Raw genomic sequence first — 13,524 nt, 5'->3', positions numbered from 1 at the left:
ACGAATCCCAGCTGTGTAGACACAGGTATCATTGTCTCGTTGTAAGACATTGATCATTCTTTTAATCTGGATTTTTAATTCATGTATTGTGTTTTTTTTGGGGGGGTTTTAATATATAATTTATGATGCTTTTATAAGTGATATACTAAGGTGCTATATGTATATTATAGTTTTTAATATGCAATGCATTTGTATGTAATGTTGCCCCTTGTCTGGACCTCGAGTCCGTAATACAGTTTATTATTATTATTATTATTATTTAAATTGTTCCTCAGAACTTTCTAAGATCAGAGAAAAATATAAAAGTTAGACAGTTTATATTTGAAGATCTAAAATATTTTGTAGAACTGGAAAGCTAGCTTAGCTTCCATTCTGCCATTACACGGTGGCGCAGCGGTAGAGTTGCTTCCTTACAACGCCACAGACCCGGGTTCGACCCTGACTGCAGGTGCTGTCTGTACGGACTTTGTACTGTGCGTTCTCCCCGTGACCTGCGCGGGTTTTCTCCGAGATCTTTGTTTTCCTCCCGCACTCCAAAGACGTACATGTTTGTACGTTATTTGGCTTGGTATAAATGTAAATTTAAATGTGAATGCAAAGTCTCAGCCTGCTCAACCTCTCCCTTGAGCTCAGGTCCCCGAGTCCTGGCAAAATCCTCGTAAAGTATTTGCGTAAAGTCAGGTTTTAAGTAAGCTGTGTGGGCCCTGTACTGACAATCAATTGGTATTGATTAGTACGGGTGTCAGATGTTACGGGGAGAAGGCAGGAGAATGAGGTTAGGAAGGAGAGATCGATCAGCCGTGATTGAATGGCGGAGTAGACTTGATGGGCCGAATGGCCTTATGATATTTGTAATTGAGCAGCTGAAAAAATTGGCAGCATCTGTGGAACGAGATGGAATGGACATTTCGGTTTCATGGCTTTCACGGCAAGCAAACCTTTCCACAGATACTGTCAAAACTTCTCGAAAGTTGCCAACAAAAACTCTTGTATATTAATGCCCCCTGTCCCACTTAGGAAACCTGAACGGAAACCTCTGGAGACTTTGCGCCCCACCCAAGGTTTCCGTGCGGTTCCCGGAGGTTTTTGTCAGTCTCCCTACCTGCTTCCACTACCTGCAACCTCCGGCAACCACCTGCAACCTCCGGGAACCGCACGGAAACCTTGGGTGGGGCGCAAAGTCTCCAGAGGTTTCCGTTCAGGTTTTCTAAGTGGGACAGGGGCATAAGGCTCCAGCATCTGTTGTACTGAGCGTCTGGGTTAGTTGTTTGTATTGAGCAGTCAGTTTGATGGTGCAGACTGACCAGCGAGGAATTCTTGTTCTGCAAGTCAGGAACTCCGGCAGTATCTGTCGAACCTTGCGGACCAGTGCAATAGCGAGGTCAACGCAGTGGACATGCCCAGCGTGATCATCTTGGACAACCTGCATCATGTTGGATCACTCGGCGAGATCTTCAATGGCCTTTTGAACTGCAAAGTACCATAAATGGTGAGGGCGTTTCTTCATAACTATGATCTATAAACACCCACACTTGGTGTCTTGTTAACATTGACTTTGACTCTGTCTGCTGCTGCCAAGTGTGGTGATTCAGAACCAGAATTGAACCAGCAACATAGGAGTATCACAGCCCCTCACAGTACCATTCGACCACCAATGTGTGGAACGCAGAGTGAGCTACATTTCCTAAGTCCGCAGAGCAAGAACTGAGATGGGAAAATGTTCTGAGATTCCGGTTTTGCCAAACAATTTTTACTTCAAAATGTAAACATAGAAAATAGGTGCAGGAGTAGGCCATTCTGCCCTTCGTGCCTGCTCCGCCATTCAATATGATCATGGCTGATCATCTAACTCAGTATCCCATCCCTGCCTTCTCTCCATACCCCCTGATCCAGGACAAGGGGTCACAGCTTAAGGATAAGGGGGAAATCCTTTAAAACCGAGATGAGAAGAACTTTTTTCACACAGAGAGTGATGAATCTCTGGAACTCTCCGCCACAGAGAGTAGTTGAGGCCAGTTCATTGGCTATATTTAAGAGAGAGTTAGATGTGGCCCTTGTGGGATCAGAGGGTATGGAGAGAAGGCAGGTACGGGATACTGAGTTTGGATGATCAGCCATGATCATATTGAATGGCGGTGCAGGCTCGAAGGGCCGAATGGCCTACTCCTGCACCTAATTTCTATGTTTCTATGATCCCTTTAGCCACAAGGGCTACATCTAACTCCCTCTTAAATATAGCCAATGAACTGGCCTCAACTACCTTCTGTGGCAGAGAATTCCAGAGATTCACCACTCTCTGTGTGAAAAATGTTTTTCTCATCTCGGTCTAAAGAGCAAGCTTTGAATTTATGAGAAGCTTTCGTGACGTAAAATGTCCCAAAATGTTTCCTGGCCAGTGGAACGCTATCCGGGCTTGGTCAATGTTGTTCTGGGTGGACAAGGTGGGATCTGACTTGCACATGGCACAGGAACCACAAATGACCAAGAGAGATGCGGTCAATTTATTGATAGTTTTGATTCCGGGAGATGTCAGAAAGGGCCACAAAGAAAGGTGATGTGGTCCCTTTTTTGGGTGCCCGTCAGGAGTCTCGCTGCGGCATTTTGCAGTCTTTCCGAAAAAGGGACCACATCACCCCAATCCTGGAGATGTTGCATTCAATTCCCTCGTCCAAATCATTAATATATTTTGTAAATAGCTGGGGTCCCAGCACTGAGCCTTGCGGTACCCCACTAGTCACTGCCTGCCATTGTGAAAAGGACCCGTTTACTCCTACTCTTTGCTTCCTATCTGCCAGCCAGTTCGCTATCCACATCAATACTGAACCCCCAATACAGTGTGCTTTAAGTTTGTATATTAATCTTTTATGTGGGACCTTGTCAAAAACGTTCTGAAAGTCCAGATATAACACACCCACTGGTTCTCCCTTATCCACTCTACTAGTTACATCCTCGAAAAATTCTATAAGATTCGTCAGACATGATTTACCTTTCGTGTATCCATGCTGACTTTGTCCAATGATTTCACCACTTTCCAAATGTGCTGCTATCCCATCTTCAATAACTGACTCTAGCAGTTTCCCCACTACCGACGTTAGACTAACTGGTCTGTAATTCCCCGTTTTCTCACTCCCTCCCTTTTTTAAAAGTGGGGTTACATTAGCCACCCTCCAATCCTCAGGAACTACTCCAGAATCTAAAGACTTTTGAAAAATTATCACTAATGCATCCACTATTTCTGGGGCTACTTCCTTAAGTAGTAGTAGTTTTTTTTTTTTGGTAAGCTAACCTCTGCAGTTCCTTCTCATTACAACTTCTTTGTAAATTCTGTTTTTTTTACACTTTCGTCTCCTTTGAACGGCATGGAAATATTTCTTCATGTAATTCCTAATTGTGGACATTTGTTTTTTTTCAGTCCTTACATTATTGGCACAATGAACCAGGCAACGTCATCCACTCCTAATCTGCAACTTCATCATAACTTCAGGTACTGTCCAAACACGTTTCATTCTGGAACTCATCCCGTTTTTGAAAAGCCGTCGCATTTCTATTATATACAGTTAAAATCAGCTTGAAGCTCTTTCTAATCAACTAGTTTCATGATCGGACGCCAGGTTCTGGAGTAATTCAACGGGTCAGGCGGCATCTTTGGAGAAGGTGGGTCGGTGATATTTCGGGTCGGGATCCCTCCACAGTCTGGAGTAAGATCAGGAGAATCAGTCTGAAGAAGGGTCCCGACCCAAAACGTCACCTGTCCATGTCCTCCAGAGATGCTGCCTGATCCGCTGCGTTACTCCAGCACTTTGTGCCTTTTATTGTAAACCAGCATCTGCAGTTCCTTGACTCTATATTTTACTATCAACGCATCTGTAGGAATTCCCATGGATCAAGTGAAACAATACTCCTAACATAACCGTACAACCCTGTTAAGGGTTTGGACACGCTAGAGGCAGGAAACATGTCCCCGATGTTGGGGGAGTCCAGAACCAGGGGCCACAGTTCAAGAATAAGGAGTAAGCCATTTAGAACAGAGACAAGGAAGCACTTTTTCTCACAGAGAGTGGTGAGTCTGTGGAATTCTCTGCCTCAGAGGGCGGTGGAGGCCAGTTCTCTGGATGCTTTCAAGAGAGAGCTAGATAGGGCTCTTAATGATAGTGGAGTCAGGGGATATGGGGAGAAGGCAGGAACAGGGGTACTGATTGTGCATGATCAGCCATGATCACATTGAATGGCGGTGCTGGCTCGAGGGGCCGAATGGCCTCTACTCCTGCACCTATTGTCTATTGTCTAATACACAACAGCGGAATCGAGGTTTCCCACTGAGAGTGGAGGCAGTAAAGGTTCAGCCACGTTCCTCTTTGCTCCGGGACCTTTGAACCCTCCGCAGTCGCTGATATACAGACGGCCCGATGTACAGGTCCGTCAACTCGCCGGAGTGATCGGAACTCCGACGTCGGAAAAGAACGGAACGGAACGGAACGGAACACGCTCTCTTTCCCACCCACCCCCATTATGCTGCCCTCACCCCGTAACCCTTGTCTATTGCAGGTGGGTGCTGTGTGCTAATCACACCGAGCCTGTTAAAGGTTTCTTAGGTCGTTACCTCCGCCGGAAGCTGATTGAGACCGAGATTAGTACGAGAACGAGGAACGCTGAGCTGGTGAGGATCATCGATTGGATTCCCAAGGTGTGGCATCACCTGAACAGGTTCCTAGAAGCCCACAGCTCATCTGATGTTACCATTGGTAAATACACCGCGTAATCAGTATATCATGTTTGTATTTTGAGACTGTGGTTTTATTTATGAGGCTCAGATACTCACGGCTTGTACTCGCTAGAATTTAGAAGATTGAGGGGGGATCTTATAGAAACTTACAAAATTCTTAAGGGGTTGGACAGGCTAGATGCAAGAAGATTATTCCTGATGTTGGGGAAGTCCAGAGCAAGGAGTCACAGTTTAAGGATAAGGGGGAAATCTTTTAGGACCGAGATGAGAACATCTTTTTCACACAGAGAGTGGTGAATCTCTGGAACTCTCTGCCACAGAAGGTAGGTGAGGCCAGTTCATTGGCTATATTTAAGAGGGAGTTAGATGTGGCCCTTGTGGCTAAAGGGGTCAGGGGGTATGGAGAGAAGGCAGGTACAGGATACTGAGTTGGATGATCTGCCATGATCATATTGAATGGCGGTGCAGGCTCGGAGGGCCGAATGGCCTACTCCTGCACCTATTTTCTATGTAAGGTCGAGGGAGGAGGTCTCTGACAAAGAGCAATCCAACCAAGACCTCAACGATGGAACAGGCGGAGGACAATGGCTGACCTTAGTGGAGCGTCACAACGGCTGGGAAGGCGGATGGATGAAGGCTGCAGCAGAAAAGGGTCTCCGGTCGTCTTGGACTCCATGCCACTGGATCCTGACCCAGATCTGTCAAGGACCGTGGGATGGCCGTCTGTGCACCAGTCTCCCCACGTTAAACAAAGTCACGCACAGGCGTCCTCCAACCCTGGAGACACCCATGGTCTGCCACGGCCTAAGAAGGACCAAAGGAGGGCAGGTGGGACTAGTGTAGATGGGGCATCTTGGTCGGCATGGACCAGTTGGGCTGAAGGGCCTGTTTCCGTGCTGTATAACTCTATGGCTCTATTGGTCTACCAATCATCCTTTCACGGTGGCGCAGCGGTAGTTGCTGCCTTACAGCGAATGCAGCGCCAGACACCCGGGTTCGATCCCGACTATGGGTGCTGTCGGTACGGAGTTTGTACCTTCTCCCCGTGACCTGCGTGGGTTTTCTCCGAGATGTTCGGTTTCCTCCCACACTGCAAAGACGTGCAGGTTTGCAGGTTAATTGGCTTGGTAAATATACAAATTGTCCCTAGTGTGTGTGTCGGATAGTGTTATGTGCGGGGATCGCTGGTCGGCAAGAAGGGCCTGTTTCCGCGCTGTATCTCTAAACTAGACTAACCTTTCAATATAATGAAAGTATTCAAAAAAAATTTAAATTACGAGAAGGACATTATAATTTAAGAGGGTTGTGTATTTTTGAAACATGTGAAGTGAGAACCAATGTAAAATATAGATGTGTCTCAGTTTTGGGAATCAAATTATGGAACGGGCCTCGTGATGAGTTGAACTTTTGTAGCTCTCTGTTCAGTTACAAAAAAAGCCTTAAAATGTAAAATAATTAAGGATTATAATGTAAAATTATTAAAATGTAAAATAAGTCAGGATTACAATTTAACCATATAACAATTACAGCATGGAAAACAGGCCATCTCAGCCCTTCTAGTCCATGCCGAACACTTACTCTCACCTAGTCCCATCTACCTGCACTCAGACCATAACCCTCCATTCCTTTCCCGTCCATATGCCTATCCAATTTTTTTTTTTTTTTTTTAAGAGTATATTTTATTTTTTTTCTTTCCTTTGCAATGGTATTCTTGGTTATCTTATGGATAGTATAGGATAGGCAAAAATAAGCTTTGTGGCTTCAGCCTATTCCTTTTTCGGTCATTGATTATGTGAACGTTATGTGAAATGGATACAGTGTTTTGGTTCATATTCACACAGATTGTAAAGTTTTGTTCTTTGCATGAGCGAAATAACCCATTCATTCATTCATAATGTTTAGGTCCTCGACTGTTCCTGTCTTGTCCAATGGACGTTGATGGCTCGAGAGTTTGGTTTACTGACCTGTGGAACTATTCCATCATCCCATACCTGCTGGAGGCAGTGCGGGAGGGGTTGCAGGTACGTCGACCATTCCCTTTGTTCTCTGCCCTCGAGCATACATTTGATTTAATGTCTGGGGTCGAGACCCTTCTTCAGAATCTGAAGAATCAGAATCTGAAGAAGATTTCCCGACCTGAAACGTCGCCTATTCCTTTTGAATTTTTGAATTTGAATCCTTTATTTGTCATTCAGACCTTTCGGTTCTGAACGAAATGTTGTTGCCTGCAGCCATACATGTAATAATAACAACACACAATGAACACAAATTAACATCCACCACAGTGAGTTCCAAGCATCTCCTCACTGTGATGGAGGCAAAAGTCTTAGAGTTACTGTCTCTTCCCTCCTCTTCTCCCTTTGCGCTGAGACGATACCCCACCGGGCGATGGTAAGTCAGCCCCGCGGTTCAAGCTCCGCGGCCCCGGGGTGGTCGAAGCTGCCGCCATCCAGTCCAGCGGACGCAGCTGTTGCCACGGGAGCTCCGGAAAACAGGCACCAGCCTGTGACCCGCGAGCTCCCGGCGATGTCGTCCACTGGCCCGCGGCCGAGCCCCGGATTCAGGCCGCTGCCGCCAGAACGCCGCCTCAGCCACCGGAGCACCGTCTCAGCCCCACACCGGGCCGCCCACACGGGAGCGTCTCTTTTACATAGAGACATAAAAAATAGGTACAGGAGGAGCCCCTTCGAGCCAGCACCGCCATTCATTGTGATCATGGCTGATCGTCCCCAATCAATAACCCGTGCCTGCCTTCTCTCCTCTTCTCTGTAAGATCCTCGTTGGTCTCGACTACAATTCCAGAACCCATAGAACTGGAATTGGTATTAAATTAGCCTTCATTCTAAAAATTGTTTACAAAGAAGGGCTAATTAGTACAACATCTTCCACAACTGTGAAATAAGTTCATAAGTCAAAGGAGCTGGTGGTAGGCCATTCGGCCCATCGAGGCTACTCCGCCATTCAATCATGACTGAGCTATCTATCCCTCTCAACCCCATTCTCCTGCCTTCTCCCCATAACCCCTGACACCCGTGCTACACAATCTCCACTTTAAAAATACCCAAAGCCTAGGCTTCCACAGCTGTCTGAAGCAAATAATTCCACCGATTCACCACCCTCTGGCTAAAGATATTCCTCCTCATGCCTTTTCGAATGTTACGTCCTCTTATTCCGAGCCTGTGCCCTCTAGTCCCAGACTCTCCAACTAATGGAAACATCCACTCCACATCCAGTCCAGCCAAGCCTTTCACTATTCCGTCAGTTCCAATGAGGTTCCCCCTCATCCTTCTAAACTCCAGCAAGGATGTACAGGCCCAGTGCCGACAAACGCACATCATACGGAAGCCTAATCATCCCTGGGATCATTCTCGTAACTTTCCTTCCTCCCAGAGCCATCACATCCTTCGACAGTATTCTGTGTTTGGAGTTAAAGGGGTCAGGGGATGTGGGGAGAAGGCAGGAACGGGGTTATAGACCACGGGGTTATAGACCACCCGGGGAGATGGCAGCCCTGCCAACAGTCTGATCGTCTTTTCACTCTTTTTGTTATTTTGTAGTTTGTTAAAAGTTTTGTTTTAATGTTCTTCGGTCTGTTTTATGTGGGGGGGAGGGGGGAGGGGATCGGGGGAATCTTTTTTTTTCAGGTTCTTACCTTCCCGGAGATCAATGTGATCAATTTTCGGATCACATTCTCCGAGCTCTGCGGCCTACCATCGATGCAACTGGAAGCCTCCTCGGACTGACTTTGAGCCCTATCGCGGGGCCAGGACTTAACATTGTAGCGGATCCCTTGCCTGGGTTCGCTCCCACCGCGGCCTGTGGACTTCCCATCAAGGGCTCGCAGTCTCGGGTGAGGCCGAGTCGGGAGCTCCAACGCCGCGGAAGGTTCGACCAGCCCCGATGTGAGGTTTGATCGTCCAGCGCGGGGGAGCTGACATCCCCCCGATGCGGGAGCGGATCGCCTTGACGCGGAGGGCCCAAACACCACCGGCTACGGGAGTCAAGATCGTCCCGTCAACGGAGGCTCGAGGCCCCCGACCGAGGAAGAACTAAGGGGAAGGACTTGAACTTTATTTCACCTTCCATCACAGTGAGGAATGTGGAGGAGTCACTGTGGTGGATGTTCGTGTTAAAATGTGTTTTTGAAGTGATCTGGTGCTTTCATTGTATGACTGACCTGGCCAATGAAGTTCCTCGTATGTTGCCAAACAAACTTGGCGAATAAAGTGTGATTGTGATTGTGGATGATCAGCCATGATCACATTGAATGGCGGTGCTGGCTTGAAGGGCCGGATGGCCTCCTCCTGCACCTATTGTCTATTGTCTATTGGAGATATTTCGCTACTGACCTCCGTGTATTTGTTGTCCTGCAGCTGTATGGCCGAAGAGCTCCTTGGGAAGACCCAGCCAAGTGGGTGATGGAAACGTACCCGTGGGTTGCTACCCCCCAACATCATGACTGGCCCCCTCTCCTCCAGCTGAGGCCCGAAGATGTTGGCTTTGACGGTTTCATAACGGCCCGCAACGGTAGTTCCAGTAAACAGGCACAGCAGAGCGACGCGGAGGGAGACCCCCTTGTGAGTTGGTTACATTCTTTAGTTTAGAGGTGCAGCGCGGAAAACAGGCCCTTCGGCCCACTGAGTCCGTGCCGACCAGCGATCCCCGCACACTAAAGGGCCTGTCCCACTGTACGAGGTAATTCAAGAGTTTTCCCCTGATTCGAACTCTGAGAATGTCCGTAGCGGGTCCGTAGGAGTCCGTGGATGTCCCGTAGCGACTCGTACGAGTAACGGTGGGTACTCGGGAAATCCGGTAAACTCGTGACGTTTTTTCAACACTGTGATAAAATGTCCACGAGTAAAAAAATACTCGTGATGAAAAAAACTGTTACTTTTTACTCGTACGAGCCGCTACGGGACATCCACGAACTCCTACGGACCCGCTACGGACATTCTCCGAGTTCGAATCAGGGGAAAACTCTTGAATTACCTTGTACAGTGGGACAGGCCCTTAACGTTATCCTACACACACAAGGGACAGATTACTATTAAACCAAAGCCAATGAACCTACAAGCCTGCACGTCTTTGGAGAGTGGGAGAAATTCCATGCTGGTCACAGGGAGAACGTACAAACTCCGTACAATAGACCACAGACGCAGGAGGAGGCCATTTATCCCTTCAATCCAGCACCGCCATTCATTGTGATCATGACTGATCGTCCCCTATCAATAACCCGTGCCTGCCTTCTCCCCATATCCCTAGACTCCACTAGCCCCTAGAGCTCTATCTAACTCTCTCTTAAATCCATCCAGTGACTTGGCCTCCACTGCCCTCTGTGGCAGGGAATTCCACAAATTCACAACTCTCTGTGTGAAAAAGTTTTTTTCTCACCTCAGTCTTAAATGGCCTCCCCTTTATTCTAAGACTGTGTGGCCCCTGGTACTGGACTCGCCCAACATTGGGAACATTTTTCCTGCATCTGGCTTGTCCAGTCCTTTTATAATTTTATATGTTTCTATAAGATCCCAGCCCCCCCCCCCACCCCCTCATCCTTCTAAACTCCAGTGAATACAAGTGTCCAGTCTGCCTTCACCCTGAATCGACCGCCTTCTTGCTGTGCTTCCCCCTTTGCAGATGAACATGCTGATGCGTTTGCAAGAAGCGGCAAACTACTCCAGCCCCCACAGCTACGACAGCGACTCCAACAGCAACAGCCACCACGACGACATTCTAGATTCTTCTCTGGAATCCACGCTCTGATTGAGCCAACTAATTGCCAAATTAATCCGTCACTTCTGTCCGACGCCTCTCTGAGCAACTTCTGCGGGAGGTGAGGTCTCAGAAGAGGAACAACAGCCGACCATTAACTGTGTTGGGCAGAAGCCTTGGTATATATATATATATATATATATATATTAAAAAATATGGGGCTTTGAGTACAGGACACTTTAACTCAATTTTAAATATCGTAGCTCCATTGGGTGCAGGTAACCTATGGGGAGACTACATTCTGCGTTTTCACCCTGCCTGTTTTGTTATATAAATGAGAACTGCACTATTTCTTCAGTTGTGCCAAGCCAATGAGGAAATGTTGTACTCCGCGTGTAAAACTAGTTAAAAACCTGATTTTCAAAGGTAAGGATCTAATATCAATGTGCCATGTACTGCCCTGGAAATATATATCACGTGCTGCTGTTCCTAGACCGACAGTCAGCAGACACTGGACATTTCAAACGACTTCTTCAGACAATGAAGGAGAGCGAGGGACGTGGGCGGTGGGGTGGGGCGTGGGTTGGTGGGGTAGAGGTGAGGGAATGCAGGAACGCTCTCCTCCACTGAAGGCAATTCTGGTGCTACACAACCCATCACCCACGACGCCTACTTGAGTTTGGCTGGGTTTCAAAGACAAGCCGGCGCAAGGAAGTCTGGTCTCGATTCAAACCCACGGGCCTCCGCGCACCTAGCGAGGGGGAGACGGTCGGGTTGCTTCACCTCAAGGACCGGCGGACAAAAGCACGGGGGGGGGGGGGGGGGGGGGGGGGGGGGAGGTACATCGCGAGACCACGAGAGACTAGTTCTGGGAGCGCTTGGTTGAGCCGGAGGTCGATACTGAAGGGCCCCATTTTCTCCTCCTCTCACTTTCCTTATTGGGAACACATGCATACAGACGCACACACACACACACACACACACACACACACACACACACACACACACACACACACACACACACACACACACACACACGCATGCACGCACACACACACACACACACACACACACACACACACACACACACACACACACACACACACACACACACACACCCATACACGCACACAAACCCTCATGGCCAGATCAAGAACCCTGTACGTACAACAACTGGGACTTGAAAATGGTGCCAAACTGGCGACTCTGTATACTGTCTCGGTGTACTACTGCTGTACACTTGTACTGTATCTGAGATGCTTATCTAAGATGTATCTAAGTGCTTATGTATAGTGTACTGTATACATGTACTGAACTGTATACAAAAATGAATCTCCCTGTACCTGGGTACATGAGACAAATAAAGTACCATATACACTTAGGGAGATGCACACGCATACATGCACACACACAGATATTCACCCAGGCGCACATGAATTGGCAGACACATGCACACTCGTGCACACACTTGCATGTACACACAGACGTAGGCAGACGCACGCTCATGCACACACACACACATGCACAGAGAGATATTCACACACACGCATGCACAGACACATGCACACACACAGATATTCACACACACACTCACATGTACAGGCATACACATGCACACTCGCACGCACACAGATATTTACACACACACATGCACGCCCACATGCACATACACAGATATTCACACACACGCATGCACAGACACATGCACACACACAGATATTCACACACACACATGCACAGGCATACACATGCACACTCGCGCACACACACAGATATTCACACACACATGATATCGCACGCACACACACAGATATTCACACACGCACACACATAGGCAGACACACACACACACTCGTACACACACCTTGATTGTCACTAAGGCTTGCCTCCTCACCAGGAGTAGTAAACACCTCCACTGGAGTTGCACTTTGTATCTTTGCAAAAACATGAAAGAGAAGCTGGATTGAGCTGTACCTCAGCGAAGAAACGCAATTCTTTAGCCAAATCCACGCAAGCCTTTTTTTACAACAACTGGTGCTGGAAATATACGATGCCTTACTCTTGCTCTCTCTCTCTCTCTCTTCTCTCTCTTCTCTCTCTTCTCTCTCTCTCTCTCTCTCTCTCTCTCTCCTGTACTGGTTTTCCAGTCGCTTTCCGTCGCTATATATTTTGTATTGTTTCTGGAAAAAAAAACAGGGCTGTTATTTCATCTCAAGACGTTGCTAAGAGTCGACTTGTTTCGTTTTCGTAGTCAGTGTTGTTTCGAAAGATAACCGAGTCGTACGTTATAAGCAAGACTAACCAGGAGAAATGCCAATGATTTCTCGTCCCGTGATCAGTCTGCGGCTGTTTGTATTGTAACCCCATCGACTGCACTGTTTTGTCCAGAGGTTAATGCTGTCAATGCAAGTACACAAGAAGAAAAATCTCGATAGACACTACAAAAATAATGATCTATAGGTACAGAAATGACCCAGAGACTGGGTAATGGAGTTGATGTCGTGTTGTGCTGTTGTCCCCTGCTTTCACGTGATGTATTAACACACACCATTCGATCAATGTGTTCTTTTATACCTCAATGGGTTTTGTCAATCATCCTGTCTTCAATGTATTCTGATCAAAACCATTCAATTGTGGCGTTATAACTGTGATCAATGGTTCCGCTAGGGAGGGGTGAAGGTGAAGGGAATGCAGGCAAATGCTCAACGGATGACTCCTGAGCACAATTCTCTTTGTTTAAACGTGTCATTATTTTTTTGTTTTAAATGCTTCCAGAGATGCTTTTTTTCCCCTCCCTCTCCATTCTCATCTTTACCCCCTTTCATATCAACTGTGTCCGGTTGTTCGATGGTGTTCTAAAGGGGGCTGTCCCACCTTCACGACCTAATTCATGACCGTTTTTACTCGTGGACATTTTTCATCGTGTTGAAAAAACGCCCCGACCTACTTGATGCCACGACTACCTACGACTAGCATCACGACCTGCTACGACCTCCTAAAGGCCTCCGACGACCTCCTATGAAACATGCTGCGGGTATGAGTCAAGTGCAAACTCGGCAGAGGTGGTGAATCGGGTCGTGAAAGTGGAACAG

At 47.4% G+C, this 13,524-nt stretch overlaps 1 protein-coding gene across 1 annotated transcript in view; it reads left to right on the top strand.

Moving 5' to 3' along the window:
* The window catches only part of nav2a (neuron navigator 2a), a 572,427-nt gene extending 561,412 nt beyond the window's left edge, over positions 1-11,015 (top strand). Inside the window, 7 exon segments of the mRNA XM_055649181.1 lie at positions 1,334-1,474; positions 1,476-1,489; positions 3,413-3,484; positions 4,546-4,742; positions 6,626-6,744; positions 9,097-9,300; positions 10,358-11,015. Of these exon segments, the coding sequence (XP_055505156.1) occupies positions 1,334-1,474; positions 1,476-1,489; positions 3,413-3,484; positions 4,546-4,742; positions 6,626-6,744; positions 9,097-9,300; positions 10,358-10,483 (873 nt within the window). The 3' untranslated portion in view covers positions 10,484-11,015.
* Positions 11,016-13,524: the final 2,509 nt, after the last annotated feature.

Source organism: Leucoraja erinacea, chromosome 18 (genome assembly GCF_028641065.1).
Source record: "Leucoraja erinacea ecotype New England chromosome 18, Leri_hhj_1, whole genome shotgun sequence".
NCBI lineage: Eukaryota > Metazoa > Chordata > Chondrichthyes > Rajiformes > Rajidae > Leucoraja > Leucoraja erinaceus.
Note: the sequence above shows the minus strand (reverse complement) of the source record. Positions and strands in the feature narration are given on the sequence as shown.